This window comes from Pezoporus flaviventris, unplaced genomic scaffold (genome assembly GCF_033815535.1).
Source record: "Pezoporus flaviventris isolate CSIRO_AGI_PZ_B2104156 unplaced genomic scaffold, CSIRO_AGI_Pfla_v1 ptg000066l, whole genome shotgun sequence".
Taxonomy (NCBI): Eukaryota; Metazoa; Chordata; class Aves; order Psittaciformes; family Psittacidae; genus Pezoporus; species Pezoporus flaviventris.
This window is the reverse complement of record NW_026892614.1, coordinates 27,363,028-27,380,062: the sequence shown is the minus strand read 5'-3', so window position 1 is coordinate 27,380,062 and position 17,035 is coordinate 27,363,028. Positions and strand designations below refer to the sequence as shown.

Below are 17,035 nucleotides of genomic sequence, written 5' to 3'. Positions count from 1 at the left end.
AAATGTTGAACTTCAGCTGGTTCAAAGGTTACAAATAGAACTAAGTAACAGCAAGTGCATTAATAAGGTCAAATACACTAATACTGTAACCTGCTGCAGTATTAGCACATCAGCTTTTGAAATTACAGGACTTTTTTCAAAATCCAATCTATATTTCTATTGTACTTTCTACTATTCACCTTGGAGAAGTCACTGCAGAAGTACAGGCTACAGTGTTGTGACAGAGACAGATCTGTGCTGAAGCTCTTCCACCCAATTTGAAAGAAAAAGCTATTTAAAATGACATTTGGCTCATGAACTGGCCATAAAAGAACCCTGCTTCTACAAGGTGTCATTGTCTGCCATTACTTCCCCTTCTTCTAAGAAAGATATTGTGAGCTTCTCCTCTCTGGAGCTCACACCCAAAACAGATCCTTGCCCCACCTAACTCCTCACCTGGCTTGGGGAATAGATATTAGTCTGACAGCATGCAGCTGCATATGGGGGGATTTGCTCTGTCCCCATTAATTTCAGCAAAAACTGGTGCAGCCCTGAGACAGATTAGAAACTTTAATACGGGTAGCCTTACATGAGTTTTTGCAGCAACAAGCTTCAGTCATTTTGTCTATTTAACTCTCTGTGTGGACACAAAAACTGATTAAAAAAAAAAAAAGAAAAGATGAGATGTTTTACATTTGAACTGCTTGCTTTCTTGTGGTCTGAAGGGCAGCTCTGGAAGCCTTGCATAGGGTACCTCCAGCAGAGGAGTGTGAATGAAAAGACAGAACCATAATCCCTCACAGTAAATTAATTCTGGACAGGATAGTCATTGGCAACTACAGCCTCACCCACCATTCCCTGATGTTTTAATCCCAGCTCTGCACTGACCATGTACCCTAGAAATGACTTCCTGGGAATACTGACAAAGACCTATGCATGGGCCATGCCACTGGGATGACCCACAAAAAACATTTGAAAATCTGTTTAGGCAACCTAACTAGGATTTTCAGAAGTGCATTGAGTATTTATGCACAAAGACCTTCAAGGAAAAGAAAAAGTGTCTTTTAAAACTGAGATTTTCAACAGTACTTACGCTTTGTTTAGGCTCGTAAACTGTGTGCAAGAAGAATAGACCTAGACAGCAAACAGCTGGTACTTAGCAAACAATGCTAGCTCCCCATGTTTCATCGCTTGGGAGTTATTTCAGACTAGAATTTGTCTGATCGCATGGGCTGGATGATCGTTAATAATCAGAGCATGTTAGGTTTGTTCCTGCAGGACATCCTTCAGTTTGGTTTTGTCTGGCACATAATCTGCATTCTGTGCTCTAAGACTGCTCTGAGCTGCAGCAAGCCTTGCCACAGACCCTCTCTGAAAAAGCCACTCTGAATCTTACCTCTTTAAATGTTCAGCCATCCCTTTACGCTTACTCCTTCTTAGCTGTGTAATGATATCAGCAAGATCAGTTAGTAGTAGCAAATATAAAGCATGTAGACACTCTGAACCAATTATGTCACAGAGTTACGCATCAGAGAAATGAATTTTCAGACACTGAGTTCTAGAAAACCTGCATATTGAACACAACATTTTTATTTTGAGACGTTAATTATGAAAAGCAGTTAATTTTAGTAGATAAACTTCTGACCTCAACAGCAAACAGAACCCCTTAAACGTAAATTCTCATCATGTATGTCTGCCAAAGTGAAAAAAAACAGGGAGATTCAGATAAGGTAAAAATGTGGAACATGATACTTGACTTTTTTTTTTTTTTCCTGAAACTAGAATCTATGCATTGCAATGGCTCTTTAATTGGGTCCAAAATGCCTACCAGTCTTAATGAACAATGCTTGTACACACCACACAGCTAGAATCATGCAAAACCTAAGTAACACATAAGTCTGGATCAATATTCAGTTAAAAATACATATTTTTTAGATCAAAAAAATCTACACTTTTTAAAGTAATGTTAGATCAGCTACACTAATACTCACACCATCGATGTATTTTTTATATGTTAAATATACATCAGCATCTCCTTTAAAGTACAATATGCAGCCAGTCAGTTTTGTTTTCTCAATAAAACAAACTCTTCACTTCTATCTAAAAGTAACACTAGAAGTGAATAACCTCCAATTCACCAGATTTAGCAGATCCTTTGTTGTGACATCTCAGTCTAAGCATAAGAGCCAAAAATGAGATGCAAACTGCAAAGAAAAAGTGCAAATCTTCCACAGCCAAAAATCACACCTATTAAATCATAATGCCATTTCTTGTTTCAAGTTGTGCCCATTCAGTTGTGTCATGCTAGTCACTGTGTTCCTGATATTGCTTTTCAGGGAAGTCATTTGAATAGCAGAAGAGTTGTGCAAGTAGCTGGCGGATCTCTCTTGCTGAGCTTTCCTCCTGCAGCAAAGCTGGTTGTTGAAATGTCTTCTAAAACTCTCACTGAGAAAATACAGTGCAAATGGGTTGACACAAGAGTTGCAGAAGCTTAGTACTCGGGCCACTAAGGTAACAACCATATGTCCTGTCGATGGATCAATTTCATTGTAATTAAAAGATCGGTACATGTATAGAACATGGTTAGGAAACCAGCAGAGAGCAAAGAAGCCAACAAAAACTAGAACAATTTTTGCCAGACGTTTCCGAGTTTCCATCTGAAAAGATGAAGAGAACCTAAATGAACAACAACAAATAGAACTACTCCACATAACAGAATTAAAACATGTAGCATTTTTCTTTACATTAGCTTTAACAAGTATTCCAAGTAAGGCCAGTAAAAATGCTTCCTTCAGAGGCTGAATTACTTTTTTTCTCATTTACTTACTTTTCTCACTCTCAGTTTACTTTCAGTGAAAAATCCTGGCTGTTTGCAGTAACAGAAGTTTGCTCTTCCTATATGATATACACAGCACGTATGATTTATGACCCAAGTAAACACTGGCTTTTAGCCTGAAAGCACACAGCAAAGGATGTCATGAAACATAACCTCTTCAGATGAGATCTCAGTGCTTGGCTTGAAACTCAGCTTTACTTAGACAGTTATTTAGAAACCATTGCCTTTGAAAACTAGGGACATTATGACTGAAATGTGGAGACATTGCTCAGATGTTAGCTATACAATGGTACTTACATCCCTTTATTTAGTCTGAAATTCCTCACCTTTCACACCTCTCCTAGACAAACCACAAAAACTGCATTGCACAGTCTGAAGCATCTTAATTCCAGGGTAAGGTGAAAGATTCAGTTAATCTTCAATAGTGACACAAAAAAAATGTACCTTAAACTGTACCTAAGCTATAATGGATAACAATGTAGACATCGAGAATGGCTGAAAAGCTGACAGGAAATGAGCCTACACAGTGGTTCCAAACTGAGAGAGGGTGAGAAACTGGACAGGTAGAAGGCATCAGAGGGAGACGGAAACTTTCTGTATATTCCTCCCAAAAGATTACTTATGTATGTCAGGTACCAAAGTTTTGCAAAGGCAGGCAAGGTTTATGGCTTTCCCAATTTCTGAGGAAAAAAAAAAAAACCCAAACCTAAAAAAAAACTACAACCACAAAATGAAGTTAATTTATTCTAACAGGGTTTCAAAATCTGTGAAATAAATATGTAAGTAGTTTTCTTGGCTCTACCTAAAACAAAACAATTGGGGAATTCACAAAAGATGGGAAAACTCTAACATTCAAATTTGATAGGATTTGCACTCAGACAGATTGCAAAGGCAGACTAAAAGATGCAGAGGTATTGTGTGAATATTATGCTTTTGTGGTATGGCCTAAAGAAAATTGAGTTGATAACAATAGTCTAAATTTATTTCTTCTTGCTGGGAAATATGCAAGTACACCAGAACTTTCTATCGTTCTGAGCCTCATAGATTAACAAAAAGAGAAAACCTAAGTAGAATGAAAAACTATGTTCTTGCTTTGAAAATACATGTGGGTTCAGAAATGTGATATGAATTATATATTGTTTTCATCCTGAGGGTTCAGCCAAAAGGTTCTCTATATTTCACAGGAAAATAAAATAATACATGAAGTGCTAATATATATGCCTTTTTGACGAGAAACAGATTTAGAGTAGAAATGAAATGTCAAGCAAAAAGGACATGAGGGAATGTGGTCTTTGGTTTTAAAAGAATATGTACATGCTATATATGCAAGGAGATTTCAGTAAGTATAAAAGTATTTTCTAAAATATTGGCAGAGAAAACCCTTCCAAAATGTTTTAATGGGCATAAGCATCTTTCTCTACCAATACTAAAGCTTTTTTAAAGGCGCTTTCACTGCAAAAGCTGTTGTTTGTATATGTATAAATGCTCCTTCCAATGAACAGCCTATCTTATTGCCTCCTGTGCCTTACAAGGAAGCTGGCTTTGTCCAGCATTTTAAAATGCTTTGTCTCAAAGGTATACAGAACCTATACTGAAAGTTTTACAGCATCTAGAATAGAAAGGGTATTAGAAAAGTGCAAGTTTAGGATTGTATCCAATAAAGATAGAAAGCCCAGAAAGAATCAGTTCATGCCCTGTGTTCATATTTCCAGCACTCCTTGGTCTGAGATGAGCCTTAGATCTCCTAAAAAAAGTTTAACCTATGTCAGTTTTTTCATTTTCAAGCAAGAAGGGATAATTCTCCAAAAGTTCATGCAGGATTTCTTCCCAAAATGGCTGCCTACAGAGACAGGTGAAGCCACTAGGATTAACTACAAAAACATTGTTTCTCAGTAACAACATAAGTAATGGTTACAATAACAACACATATAAGCACATATAGCAATCCCATTGCTTGTTAGGAATACACATTGATGGCAGTGAATTTATACTTTCCCTTTTTTACATTTATTTACATACTGGGCTTAATACTGAGCAATTGCAAAAAAGGAGATTTTTCAGGTAATCCTTGGCTTAGTTCATGCACATGGAAACTGAACTGATCCTCTATGAAATCCAACAATTTGGATGTTATAGACCCTTTCATTGTACTTTCATTTGTAAGTGTATACAGCACACACGTCTTTCATTTGGATGTAGAAAGCAAATTGCTTACCTGCCTTTTGCAATGCTCACTGTATTCTCCAGGGATGTTGTGAGCACTTTTTATTAAACTCTTTGCAATATGACAGTAGTAGATACTAATAACAGCAAGAGGGATAAGGAAATACACAAGGAAAATCAGCACAGAATGGATCTTCGGGTGCACGTCGTTCGTCATGGGGTATGGTATGCATGCTGTGAAAGTGACATTATCCGTGTCATTGATGTGGGCCAGTTCAGAGAACACTGCTTCAGGAACTGCTAGAAGCATGGAAATTACCCAGATGGCAATGGCTTTAAGACAGGTCCATAGCACTGCACTGGAGGTCTGGATGTCCATGGGATTTACAATTGCTTTGTACCTGAAATTCATCAAAATGCAAATCCAAATTAAAAGGTATCTTTTTAAATTCAACACGTGATACATAAGGCCACTGCATACCTGTGATTAAAATAATGCCATATTTTGTTCTTATTTGAAATGTCAAGCGCTCTGTATCCTTTATTAAATTTGCATTCTCTAACTCTCTAGCTTCAACTATATATGTACACATCAGAGGGAGAAAATGGAGCCCTGTATACCACCTGTAGCTGTCGGTGTCCATTCTGTGTCAGCCTCGTGAAAGTACCGAAGTGGCCATGACTCAATTCTTTCTTTCTCCATTTCCCCCCCTACCTCCATACTTCACACTCATACCAGCACATGAAAACTAGAGTTTGCTTCCTCCTTCAGGTGCTACAACCAAGGACTCCCCGTGCCTACCAGAATGGCTTTCCCACTTGCAAAATGCACCAGTCCCTCTGGGAGCACAGGGCAACAATCAGCATTCACCACCCCCTGCCAGATCAGCAACAACTGCTGCTGTGGTGGTTCTTGCTTTACCACCCCAGCGCCTTTCTGCATACAGATAGACTGTCCGGACTGTAACATCTGGAATATACGCATCTTCATAAAGTCAGGCAGGAATGACTCCCAACAGCCTATGCAGAATTATTAAACTCTTAAATAAGGCAAACATTTCCCCATCAGTAGCTGGAAGCTACTGCTTTACACCACATTTTGGGAAACTATCTCATATGATTACATATAAACCTTTGCAGAACTGATAATTTCATAACCATTAAAATGAAAACAGGAAAAATTGCAGAGAATGGAAACATCACACTCCAGCAAACTAAAACAAACGAATAGAAATAGACTCTGGTCAGGAATTCTTCCATTAAAAAAAAAAAAAAAAGAAAGAAATTGTTGCATAAAGTGATACAAAGTGATTTTAGTTTTGATTTGATTTGAGATGGCTGTTTTTTTTTTCCTGAAATTGAAAATGTTTTGGATAATGGGAAAATCATTTTTCTTTAATATCTAAAGAAAAGTTTAACAGGAAGAAGAGACTCAGTACAGTTTTATACTCTAGGTATGCAACTTTATTTTCAAGGTCTTTCTAGTCAGTGCATATGTACTTTCAAAGAGTGATTCACATTTTAGCTGTATTAAATCATGCTCTTAGGTGTTTATTTTTCTTATACAGTGAGCTTAGAGTGAGAAGAACTGTAGCGTAGATGTCTTTGGTGATAAGACTCCTTATCCATGCATGTAAATACATATAAATGCATACACAAATATAAATATGTGTATGAACAGATGTCTAAATACCAAGGTTTAGGTTATGGCTAAATATAACTTAGTTTCTGTAGAGAATGCTGAGAAATGGATTTGTGATCCCAAATACTCCTCATGGCTGATTTGCATGTCCTGACAGTTACTTCATAGTCCCTCAACACCTTGAGCAGATGCCATGAAAATGTCTGGAACAGAGCACTGTCTTGTTACCCTAGGACACTTTTTCTTCAGAGAACATTTGAGTCAAAATGTGCCTTGGAGCCCCCTTTCTCAGGACTGTGATGAATTGTCTTACCACTAAATAATTAATAATTATGTCCATATCCTCTCTGAATTCAGCGAGAGGATTTTTACTGTGTCTTCACCCATATCATGAAGTGAAAAAACTCAGTAAATTGTCTCTGTTAATTTACATTTACCATTTCTTCTAAGACACAATGAGAAACTCCCTGGACACCAAGGTGTAAGGAAATCCTTTATGCTGCCATAGGAAGGATAGAAGTTTCTGCAAAAAGCATGAATGCTCCCCAGCACAATCTGTGACCTTATTATTCAATAATTTGCTTCCTATTGCTATCTGCCTTGATTTCATTACATAAGGACAGACCTTCTATTTCATTTCATTCAACTGAGGTGACGTCAAGTCCTTACATCTGCTCATTTCTTCAAAACTTTACATTATTGGGGAGAGCAGGTTTGGGGACTTCAGGGGTGGAGGACATTGGATAAAATAATGTTTTGTACTACAGACTTTTTTCCTGTTTTCCCATTTCAGTGCTTCAAACCATTTTGACAACAGCCCTATACCCCAAGACAATGACCATGTCACAATTAATTGTTTTAGCAGTACTTGGTCTCATTAATATCTAACTGGGAGACATTTTCAGAAGCCGTTACATTAGCAGAAGATGTGGGATATATTTGTGCATTGGCAAATACTGCTGTTTCAGCAAATAGCATGCTTTCTCCTGAGCTGCAACTGACTCCAAATTAAAAGGCATTGGAGCAGAGTGTCCTTTTTCATTAACAGCTGGGTTCAGCTCAAAAAAAACTTCTTTAATCCTATAAAAATTCTACTTTCTTCTTCTACTTCATATGACTACAAAGTGGCACTCTTCTTCCTAGGGCTCAGCCCTCCACAGCGCTCAGTGTCAACAGAAAGGAAAAGGTACTAAGCGCTTTACAAGTCTGTCATCTTGTTTACGTCTCTGAAAAGATGCAGGTAGAAAGAGACAGGTTACAGATAAAATCAAATGTAAAATGAGTGAAATTAGGAGTGTTCCCAAAATGACCACCCAGCCTTTTCCTTTGTATAAAACCAGTGTAAGGCTAAAACATACCACCAATCATTCAAATTACAAGCTGCTTATTTTCTATCAATAAAGCAACCCTATAAATTAGAATAAGGGTGCAAATTATTTAGTCAAATTAGCAAGAAAAATCCATCTTTTTGTTCAGTGATGAGAAAAGGAAATTAAAGCTTGCCAAGAAGTTCAGGAATTAATTATAAATAAGCATTTGGTTTTAATTAAAAGCCTTCATGTAAATTCTGTCTTCCTACATCCTCTATCATTATCACTTCTGACAAAGGCACTCCAACTCAGGAAATACTTTTATAAGTTTCTTTTCTCTGAAAATGTGGTTTCTGCCAACAAACATAAGCATAAACTTGTCTATTTTGCAGATTATTTTTGTCTGTATAGCATGTTTTAATTATAAAGCTATCTTCTCCCTTATCCACAACCCCAAAAATACCTGATGAAAAAAAAGAATATCCTCCTCCTCCAGAATTATGTTGCCACCTTCTAAACTCCAGTATAGTTTACCTACATAGAATTACGTCTCTGCTGCCTCCACAATGCTATTTCCCTCCCACACATTTGACTTCAAAAGACATTGCTCCATGACTGATCCTAAACTGTCCCTCCATTGCAGTGCTATCTCTTTTTCTAGAGTACTCTGTTGTGATGACCTTCAGAAACAAATTAAAAAGAAAACCCAAACCAAGTAGACAATACACCGGACTATGAATACAGCCTACCATTCTAATCAGAATTGCCTCAATATCTCCTTGCTCTTTTGTTCCTGCATCTTCTGCTGTCTCTACTTTAAAATCCTTCATGTCAAAGACCTTCTTCTTGCTCTAGTTCATATAACACCTACCACAAACAAGACCTTAATTTGTCACCTTTTTTTTTGTCACCACAATGCAAATAAATAAATAAATAAACACAGTAATGAAGTGTCATAAATTAATCAGAGATCTAATCCAAGAAGGGAAGATCCATACTACTTCAAATTAATTTGCATTTTAATCCTGCAACTGGGGGGGGGGGGTGGGGGGGTGGTATCCTTTTGTCTTATTATAAAGCTTCTGTTGCAAATGACATTGCTGTGCCATAGTGATGCGTTTCCTGAAAACTAGACTCATTTATCATCCCTATTTATATGTTAGCATTTTATCGTGCCATTGCATGATGATTCTAAACACAAAAAGACAGCATTTAGCTTCACTATATAAAAGAATATAAATAAATCTGAATAGGAAACATGACTGTACGGTCAGTATTTGTTAAAAATACTAATATCGTGTCCAGTTATAGCCTACTCCTCTGGAGTAGAATGAAATTTTGGATGGGACCAATCCCTTTTCCTGGAATTGTCTGGGCACTTGTGTTGACTCTACTCCAGCTGAACCATGAAGAGGAGAACAATACATCTAGCTGAAAACAACGTGGAATCATTTCATTGTGGGAACTTTTTTACTTTTTTCAGAACACACAGTCTGAGATTCACATTTATTCTATTTTTTCTTATAAATTCTTACTCTTTAAAGTAGATTTCTTATTTATTTTACAGCTAGTCCAAACATTTTTGTTCTGTGCTTACCTCTTCAGGACAGAAAATTACATTCTCCAAAAATAAGCATCTCAGAGGTCTGATAGCTGAATATAATTAACAGATTTGAAATTAAGACTAACAGACCATGTCTAAACACAATTTAAATTAATGTCAATTGCATATGTTCTGTATTTCTCAAGGGGAAAATCCTAAGATTTTTCTAAGTGGAAAAAGTTTTCCACTTTGTAGAAACACGCTCTGTTGAGCCAAAAACTATCAATAATGCTTCAACAAAAAAGTCTGATTTAGTCTTTTGCATGATGATTTCCCCACCCCAAAAAGAATCAAAACAAGTTTCCCAGGGTAGGTTGGGTTACCTGTCCTGTCCACCCAGTGTTTCAGAAGAGAATTTTCTCTTTTCTTTTAATTTTTATTTCTCTTGCTACTTCTGTCTGTAGCCATTCACTTCACACTAGCTGACTACATTCCTTACAAGGTCATGCAGATCTTGCAACAGTAGCTCACTGCCTGCAGTCTGGCTTTTTAGTTCTACTTCTCTAAAGCCATTGCATATAATTACACTAGTTAAAAGTACCATCAGTAATTAATGTTTAATTCTTCTCCTGAGAGAAGTAATAGTAAATTGTTTCACTGGCTTTTATTCAGAGAAGTTCATATAAGACAGTACTCCCAGTAGATTTATATTTAAGTTTGATAATTCGATATCTGCTTGTCTGCATATCCACCATGTGCTTACTGCACGTCTCCCAGGAATGATATCCATACATACTTGACTGGAGAAGACCTCATAAAACCATCACTGCTGGAGCATAAGGTCAATAAAAAAATCATTTACAGAAACTAAAGAGTCTGCAAGCAGAAATTCTGATTGTAAAATATGTTCAGTGCATTTACCTTTACAAAATTGTTGCTGTTACAAAACAGCTCTTTCCATTTCCTTGATGAATTGAGTAATAGTCCATGCCATGGCAGATAGCATAACTATTTAGGAGAACATTAAATGATATTTAGAAATGTTACAAGCAAGGAAGAATGAAATAAGCAAACTTCTATTAATGCATCTGGAAAAGGCTTAGATTTCACTATTTGAGAATCTAGACACCTAATCTCTAATTTCAAAATTCAGAAAAGCTGCAACTTCATTTATTTCCTCCAGTATCATAATCTAGAAGGCTCCAGTCTGGCATTTTTAAACTTGTTTCCAGTTCAATTTCATTTTCAACTTTTCTGTTCTTTAGTTTGAAATCGCCAAAGATGGGAAAAAAAAAAGTAACATTAAAAAATCACAGAGGAAAAGGTTAATATAGTAATCCTTAAAATACAAACAATCAAACAAATTTGTAGCCAAAGCCAAACATGACATTATATTAAAAAAAAAAAATACTGTGAAACATAGTTGGAAAAAAAATGAAAAAATATTTGGGATTGTCATATGAAGGACAAAACAGAATCATAAAAGATAGAATGACTACATATCAGAATAATCCATTTCTCTGATATTCATACACATACCACAATTTTTTATGTACATATGCTTTTACAAAGCTGGAAATACACAATTAAATCTATATGCAGCAGATGTAATTGCACTAAGGTATTTATGGATTGTTTATATCTTGGTTATTTTCTCTGACACCTGACAAGCTGTGTGAAGTTAATTCCAAACCACACTTCTCTTCAATGAGCACACCAAAGTAGGTTTCTTCTGCTACCAGTTGTAGTCAGAAGTCAGCACATAGATATTAAACCTGCACAAAATGTTTTTGAGACTTTTTTCACTTTTCAACAGATTGCAACCTTCCAAATTTAAAGCAAATAAAACAAAGTATTAGATCGTTTAGCTACACACTTCTATATAACACATTTTAAGCATCTTAGGCACTGTCTTTAGTTATTTGAGTATTAATTTAAATTTTCCAACTCCTTTGTTGCTAAGATATAGGAAAGGAGTCATGGCACTTATGAATACCTCTGTTATCTGGGTATTCAAGTATTTGTCTCATCAAAGGTGACTCTCTCACACTTTTTTAGAAAGACTAGAAAGAAGATGCTATTTGAATTGCAGTAGGACAAGTTCAGCTTAACTGTCTGCATTAGCATGTAGCAGGACTGTATTTGAGGTAAGACATTTAAACCCTTCATTAGAAAGAAAATTCAATGTAGAAAAATTAGCAGAATTAAATTATATTTCTTTTTACAGATCACAGAAAAAATTAGGCATAAATGACAGCCAAGGAGCAAGACTACATAAGACAAATCTAAAGCTGTTTTAAAAGGCTGCCATTTATTCCTTCAAAATGTATTCACCCCAGGTCTTCTGGCATTTTTTGGGAACAAACACTTTTCATCATCATACACACGCAGTGATGCCCAGAGGTGCACACTGTAGCACTCACTCTTAATCCACTGCCCTCTGCGCTTTTCCAGCCACCTCTCCACCCCAAGGTTTACGCATCATCCAGACCTCTGGCTCCGAAAAGCTTTTGGATTCACCTTTCTGTACTTGCGCTCCACTTCTTTACCCTAGGTTCCTCCCCAGGCATTGAATGGCAAGATCTCACCTTGACGGCAAAGAGCCACGTGGGCCTAGTTTGCACTCTGAGCTAACTGCATAACGTAAAGTGGAAAAGCACTCCCTGGAGCAACAAACAAGTTCATGGGATGGCTCAAGGCAGGTTCACCCCTGATGTGTCATTTTTGCAGGGAGACACTGGCACACCTTTTCTTCATGCGTGCCATGCTGCAGCCCCTGTGGCAACATTTCTCTCACCTATTTTTACCCTTTCTTATTCAAGACCACACCAAGTCCTGAGACTTACCCATCAACATCCATAAGCCCTGGCCAAAACTGCAGTCCATGGCCCTTGGAGATGCAAGCTTGACAGGTGACCCATTTTTAATTCCTTGTCCCACCACACCTCTAGGAAGCGCACCCTGGCCATCATACACCAGCTCTGCAGGCACTTTCAGGATGTGCTGAGTGCTATTGGAGATGTTCTGCACTAGTTCCTACTTCCCTATTATTTTCTTGTTTTGTGCATTTTTGTCCCTCAGCCCCCTTCCTTCTCTCATTTGTCATCCACTGTAATTATTAGGTTTTGTCTTTCTGTACCTTACCCTCTGTTTTATTCTTCTATTTTTTTTTTAAACCAGAGACATATTAAGGCTTCTAGAATGTTCTGGTTTCTCTGCAATAAATAAAAATCAATAGAAGCAGTGGCCATGAGGGACAGGGTTGCTGCCCCTGCACATCTGTGGCGCAATGAGACAGGACATCTGATCCTGCAGTACTGCTCCTGTGCTGCCTTCTATGCCCCAGGGGAGATGTGTACAGCACACTGTACCACCAGTGCCACCACTGCATCATCTCTGCTGCCATCATTCCCACCACTGCTGCTGCTATCCCAGTCCCCTCTGCCCCAGAATGTGTGGAGCTGCAGCAGGGCACCACTGCCCACACCTGGCAGCCAGACCCACAGGAGGGGAAGGGTGGGAAGGGCTGTTTGATGGCACCAGCTGCTATTCCTGGGATAAGGATGAGCAACCTTGGGCAGATCTGCTGTCTGTTGCCAATTTCAATCTGCAAGTATGCTCTAGGGAAGTCTGCGAAGTACTGTTACAAATTACATATCAAGTTTGTGCACACAAAAAAAAGCCCCAACAAACCAAACCCCAAATAGGTCAGTAATATATAATGAAGCTTCCAGATAGAAGTGGCACATTTGTCACACTGAAATCACTATTGATGCCGAGAGGGACTTCTGTAACAAAAAGCCATATGAAATAAGGCAACTTTAGAAAAGACATGCATGCAATGAATACTACTTTTTCTTCCTTACAGCTTCAGTTTGTAGTTAACTATTGTTCAGTTTATTGCTTCTGTAGTCACTGCTGTTAAATGTATCACATACATGTAATTTGCCATGCAGAATTCCCACATAAAGAATAAGAGGAAAACAAGACAACTTCCCTTATCCTAATTCACACAGGTAAAGAATTCTAAATAAATCTTTTCCTTAATGTAATCAATGTCTGGAGTTCTATACAGTCCTGTGGTAATAGGGAGCAAAAAACAGGAAAAGCTGTAATGATTATACATTAATATGCACTTTGAGCATTATCATAGAAAGAAGGGGTCACTGGGAAGACACTGTGTACCAGACCAAATATATACAATGGAGCCTTTTTAATAGTATCACTGCTTCCAAACTGCAAACATCCTATGCTAGATTTACTTCCTGGAGAAAACACTGCCCCCAGACAGACCTCACTTCCACCAGCACCTCTTAGGTGCAGAATACCACCACCAGTCCCAATCTACCAGTTTTCACTTGACAAAACTAGTCAAGATGACACGTTTGGACCTGACTACAAATCAGTGTGGCAAAAAAACCCTCCACACCAGTGCCGCCCCTTTAGTTCAACACAAGTGTTGTACAAAAAAGTAGACCTAAGTCCAGCCCAAACTTCATTGAGAGTTTAGCCAGCTTCACTCAGAGGTGACTTGAACCTCCAGAAGTCTAGACATTAGTCTCTGAAGTCAGCGGTTCTGACTAAAAAGAAAATTTGTTTTATTCTCAGTAACTGAAAAAGTAACTGCAGAGATTAAAAAAACAAAGTTGTTAAATTCTTAGTATAACAATTTCTGATATTTTTATATACTGTGAACTCCAAAATCCTGAAGGAATGTGTTCATTATGAGCTTATATAGTCACAGTACACAATCTGTAGCTGTTTTCTAGGATGTGTAATTCTAAAAGCATTCAGTTTAAACAGATTTAGCATTATTACTTCTTGGATCTTTACTGATATTAAAAGAAGTATATAAAATCATATGGAAAAAGCAAACAATGAATGCTCCAAAGCTATATACAATATAAATGCATGAATCTTTAAACATTAAACCACCAGCATTCTCTCACATTATATTTCAGTAGAGAGACAATGTCCTCTTCAAATAAGATACCACAATCATATTTTTAAACAGTGCAAGAGAGCAGAAAGAAAACAGCAAGGTTTGCTCTGCTCTCCAAGGACAGGTATTGACATACTTTTAAACTGAGGCAATCAAAGAGTCACGGGTATTCACTTTAAGGTACGTTTTGCAAGCCCTTTTTCAAAAATATAATCCTCTTTCAGAAGTTACCAGGTCCTTATACGCAAGTCTTTTAGGTCCTGACTCAAATACCACTGAGACTGATGGCTGTTGAACACTACCCTCAGATGGAAGCAAACAATTTTACTGAATTAGCTTAAAAAAAATTAATAAAAAAAGTAATTCTCTATTTATAAAACAATTAGAAATTTTAAAGAAAAGTTACTGTGTGAAGATCCATTAATAAATTCAATCCTTTACATCATGCACCAATGTAATCCATTTTTTGGCTTAAAATCCAACAAAAAAAAAAAAGGGTTAATTGCTGTGGAGAAGGACTCAAACATTTTCATTTATGGCTAAAAAAAAATAACATGCTCGGATAAATGAAGAAAGACAATTTCATTTAATTTAAGGCTGCCAATTACACTGCAAGATTTTGTCTTTTAGAGCCTGAAGCACAGTCCAACAGCCACCCACTTGCTATAAATCCCTTAAGCACACATTTATAAAAACTGGGAGGAAAAACTTGGGGTCCAACTCTGTTTCTTCCTATTCTGATAAGCAGTGGAAATGGAAGTGTTACTTTCTAATTTGTTTTCAGTGGTTTTCTGCTTTTTTTTTTTTTCCCTTTTCTTTTCTAGAAGTTCAGAAGACACCAATAAGAACAGCTTGATCAAAAGTTTAAGACTGACAATTACAATACAACAATTTGGTGTTTCAAAATTCCCAGAGGCTGAACTAGTTCTGGCAGTGACTTCTGGTAACCTGTTCTTCTACTAGGGCACAAACATGCACTCACACACACACACACACTTGTCAGAAAAAGAAAAAAAATAGATTAAAAATACCTCTGTGCTTAACTTGGTTTAAGCTGCTTACTGCCTGTTGACATACCACTGTTGCTTGGCCTGGGTCATATTTAGCATCTAAAACCTTCCTCTAATGAATAAGATTTCAATGCATGGTCTATTACAAGGCTGTCCTAGAGATGCAGAAGACAGGACTAGCCCAGCTCTTGCCGCTTGCACCCTGAAAGATGGAGGCCCACCTGCATCATCCATTTTCAGAAACCCTTAAAGTTAAGTTAGTACCAGACCTGCCATCAGTCAGTGATGGAAGGAGAAGCACGGGCACCTCACAAGTTGGAATGAGGGAACTGCAAACCAGGGATACTTTACCAGAGGGGTTCTTTACCTCTCATGCCAGCTGCAGCTAGCTTTAGCCCAAGCTGCAGAGAGCCAAGCGGCAGTACAGCTTTCCTACCTGTCAGCACTGAGCGCGGTGAGGGTGAAGACAGAGACACCAACAGAGGTGAGCTGGATGGCAGGGATGAGCTTGCAGCCCACCTCCCCAAAGAGCCACTCCTCGGAAAAATACCGAGAGGCATCCACAGGCACACAGGTCACTAGCAGCAGCAGATCACCAGCAGCAAGGCTGGAGATAAAAATGTTGGGCACACTCCTCATGGCGCTGTTGGAGATGAAGATCTTCATGAGGGTGATGTTGCCCAGCAAGCCCATGGTGATGATGAGCAGGTAAAGTGAAGGGATCACACAGCGGACAATAAACATGGCTGTGCCCCTGCCTTGGGACTGCAGGGCTGTGTCTGGCACCATCTGCGTGCTCCCATTGCCCCCGAGGGGCATCGCTGGGAGCTCAGGCAGCAGCTCTGTCTCCATTCTCCAAGCTTCAGGCAGACTGAGAGGTCTCCAGTGCAAAGTGCTGTGGGAGCCACGGGAAACCTTCACCTCTCTGCAAGTCAGTCAACTTTCTCCCCCTTCCCTCCTGCCTTTCTTCCTCCCCCTCTTCCTCTGCCGAGTTTTCTCCCCTCACAAATACATAGGAAGGCAGCACTGTCCGCCGGCGAAGTGCGAGGGTTAAAATTCCCGCACCGCTCCCCTTCAGCTCTTTGGAGGATCCCTCTCCCGGGTGAGCAGGAGGGAGCGATCCTGCGCCTCGGAGGCAGCCACCGCCATGCGGACAGGAGCCTGCGCGGACAGGGGCGGACAGGAGCGGACAGGAGAGCAGACGACCCAGGCGGAAAGAGGGCGGGCCCGGCGCTGTCCAGCGGCGCCGGTGCTGCTCGCCCCGCGGCTGCTGGCTGCGGAGTCGGAGCAGGGGGCGAGGCGCAGACCCAGCCTGCTGTTTACTCCGCAGCTCGGATTTATACCTGGCGCTGGGAGGAGCCGCCCCGCCTCTCCTCCGGCAACCGCTTGTGCCCTCGCCCCCAGCGCCGAGGCGGATCTTGCGCGGGGGCGACACGCGGAGGCGGGACGCGGATCTCGGCGCCGCTGCCGGCACCCCGCAGGGTCCCAGCCCTGAGCGCGGTGGGGTCGGGAGGGAGCTCTCCCCTCGCCGCTGCCCTCCGCACGCAGTCCCCCGAGAGGCGCTGTTTGGCACGCGGGAGAGCTGTCCGCCACGTGGGATCGCCTCCGGG

The 17,035-nt window shown here is 39.4% G+C and overlaps 1 protein-coding gene across 2 annotated transcripts; it reads right to left on the bottom strand.

The window, feature by feature from the left end:
- Positions 1 to 146: 146 nt before the first annotated feature.
- Positions 147 to 16,607, bottom strand: NMBR (neuromedin B receptor). Of its 2 annotated transcripts, none has more exons than XM_061471681.1 (3): positions 15,862 to 16,607; positions 5,031 to 5,379; positions 147 to 2,636 (listed from the first exon to the last, which is right to left on the bottom strand). In XM_061471681.1, the coding sequence occupies exons 1-3, from the start codon at positions 16,275 to 16,277 to the stop codon at positions 2,235 to 2,237; spliced, it is 1,167 nt and encodes a 388-aa protein (XP_061327665.1). In that variant the 5' UTR covers positions 16,278 to 16,607; the 3' UTR covers positions 147 to 2,234. The 2 variants fall into 2 exon arrangements, with proteins under 2 accessions (XP_061327665.1, XP_061327666.1); XM_061471682.1 differs by lacking the exon at positions 15,862 to 16,607 and adding an exon at positions 10,395 to 10,512.
- Positions 16,608 to 17,035: the final 428 nt, after the last annotated feature.

What these genes read in the sequence shown, in the direction of transcription:
- NMBR (XM_061471681.1), bottom strand. Translation starts at nt 16,277, where the DNA reads ATGGAGACAGAGCTGCTGCCTGAGCTCCCAGCGATGCCCCTCGGGGGC. An exon ending in ACCGCGCTCAGTGCTGACAG is followed by an intron (nt 5,380 to 15,861) that starts GTAGGAAAGCTG and finishes GATGAATTTCAG; the next exon opens with GTACAAAGCAATTGTAAATC. An exon ending in GTGAGCATTGCAAAAGGCAG is followed by an intron (nt 2,637 to 5,030) that starts GTAAGCAATTTG and finishes TCATCTTTTCAG; the next exon opens with ATGGAAACTCGGAAACGTCT.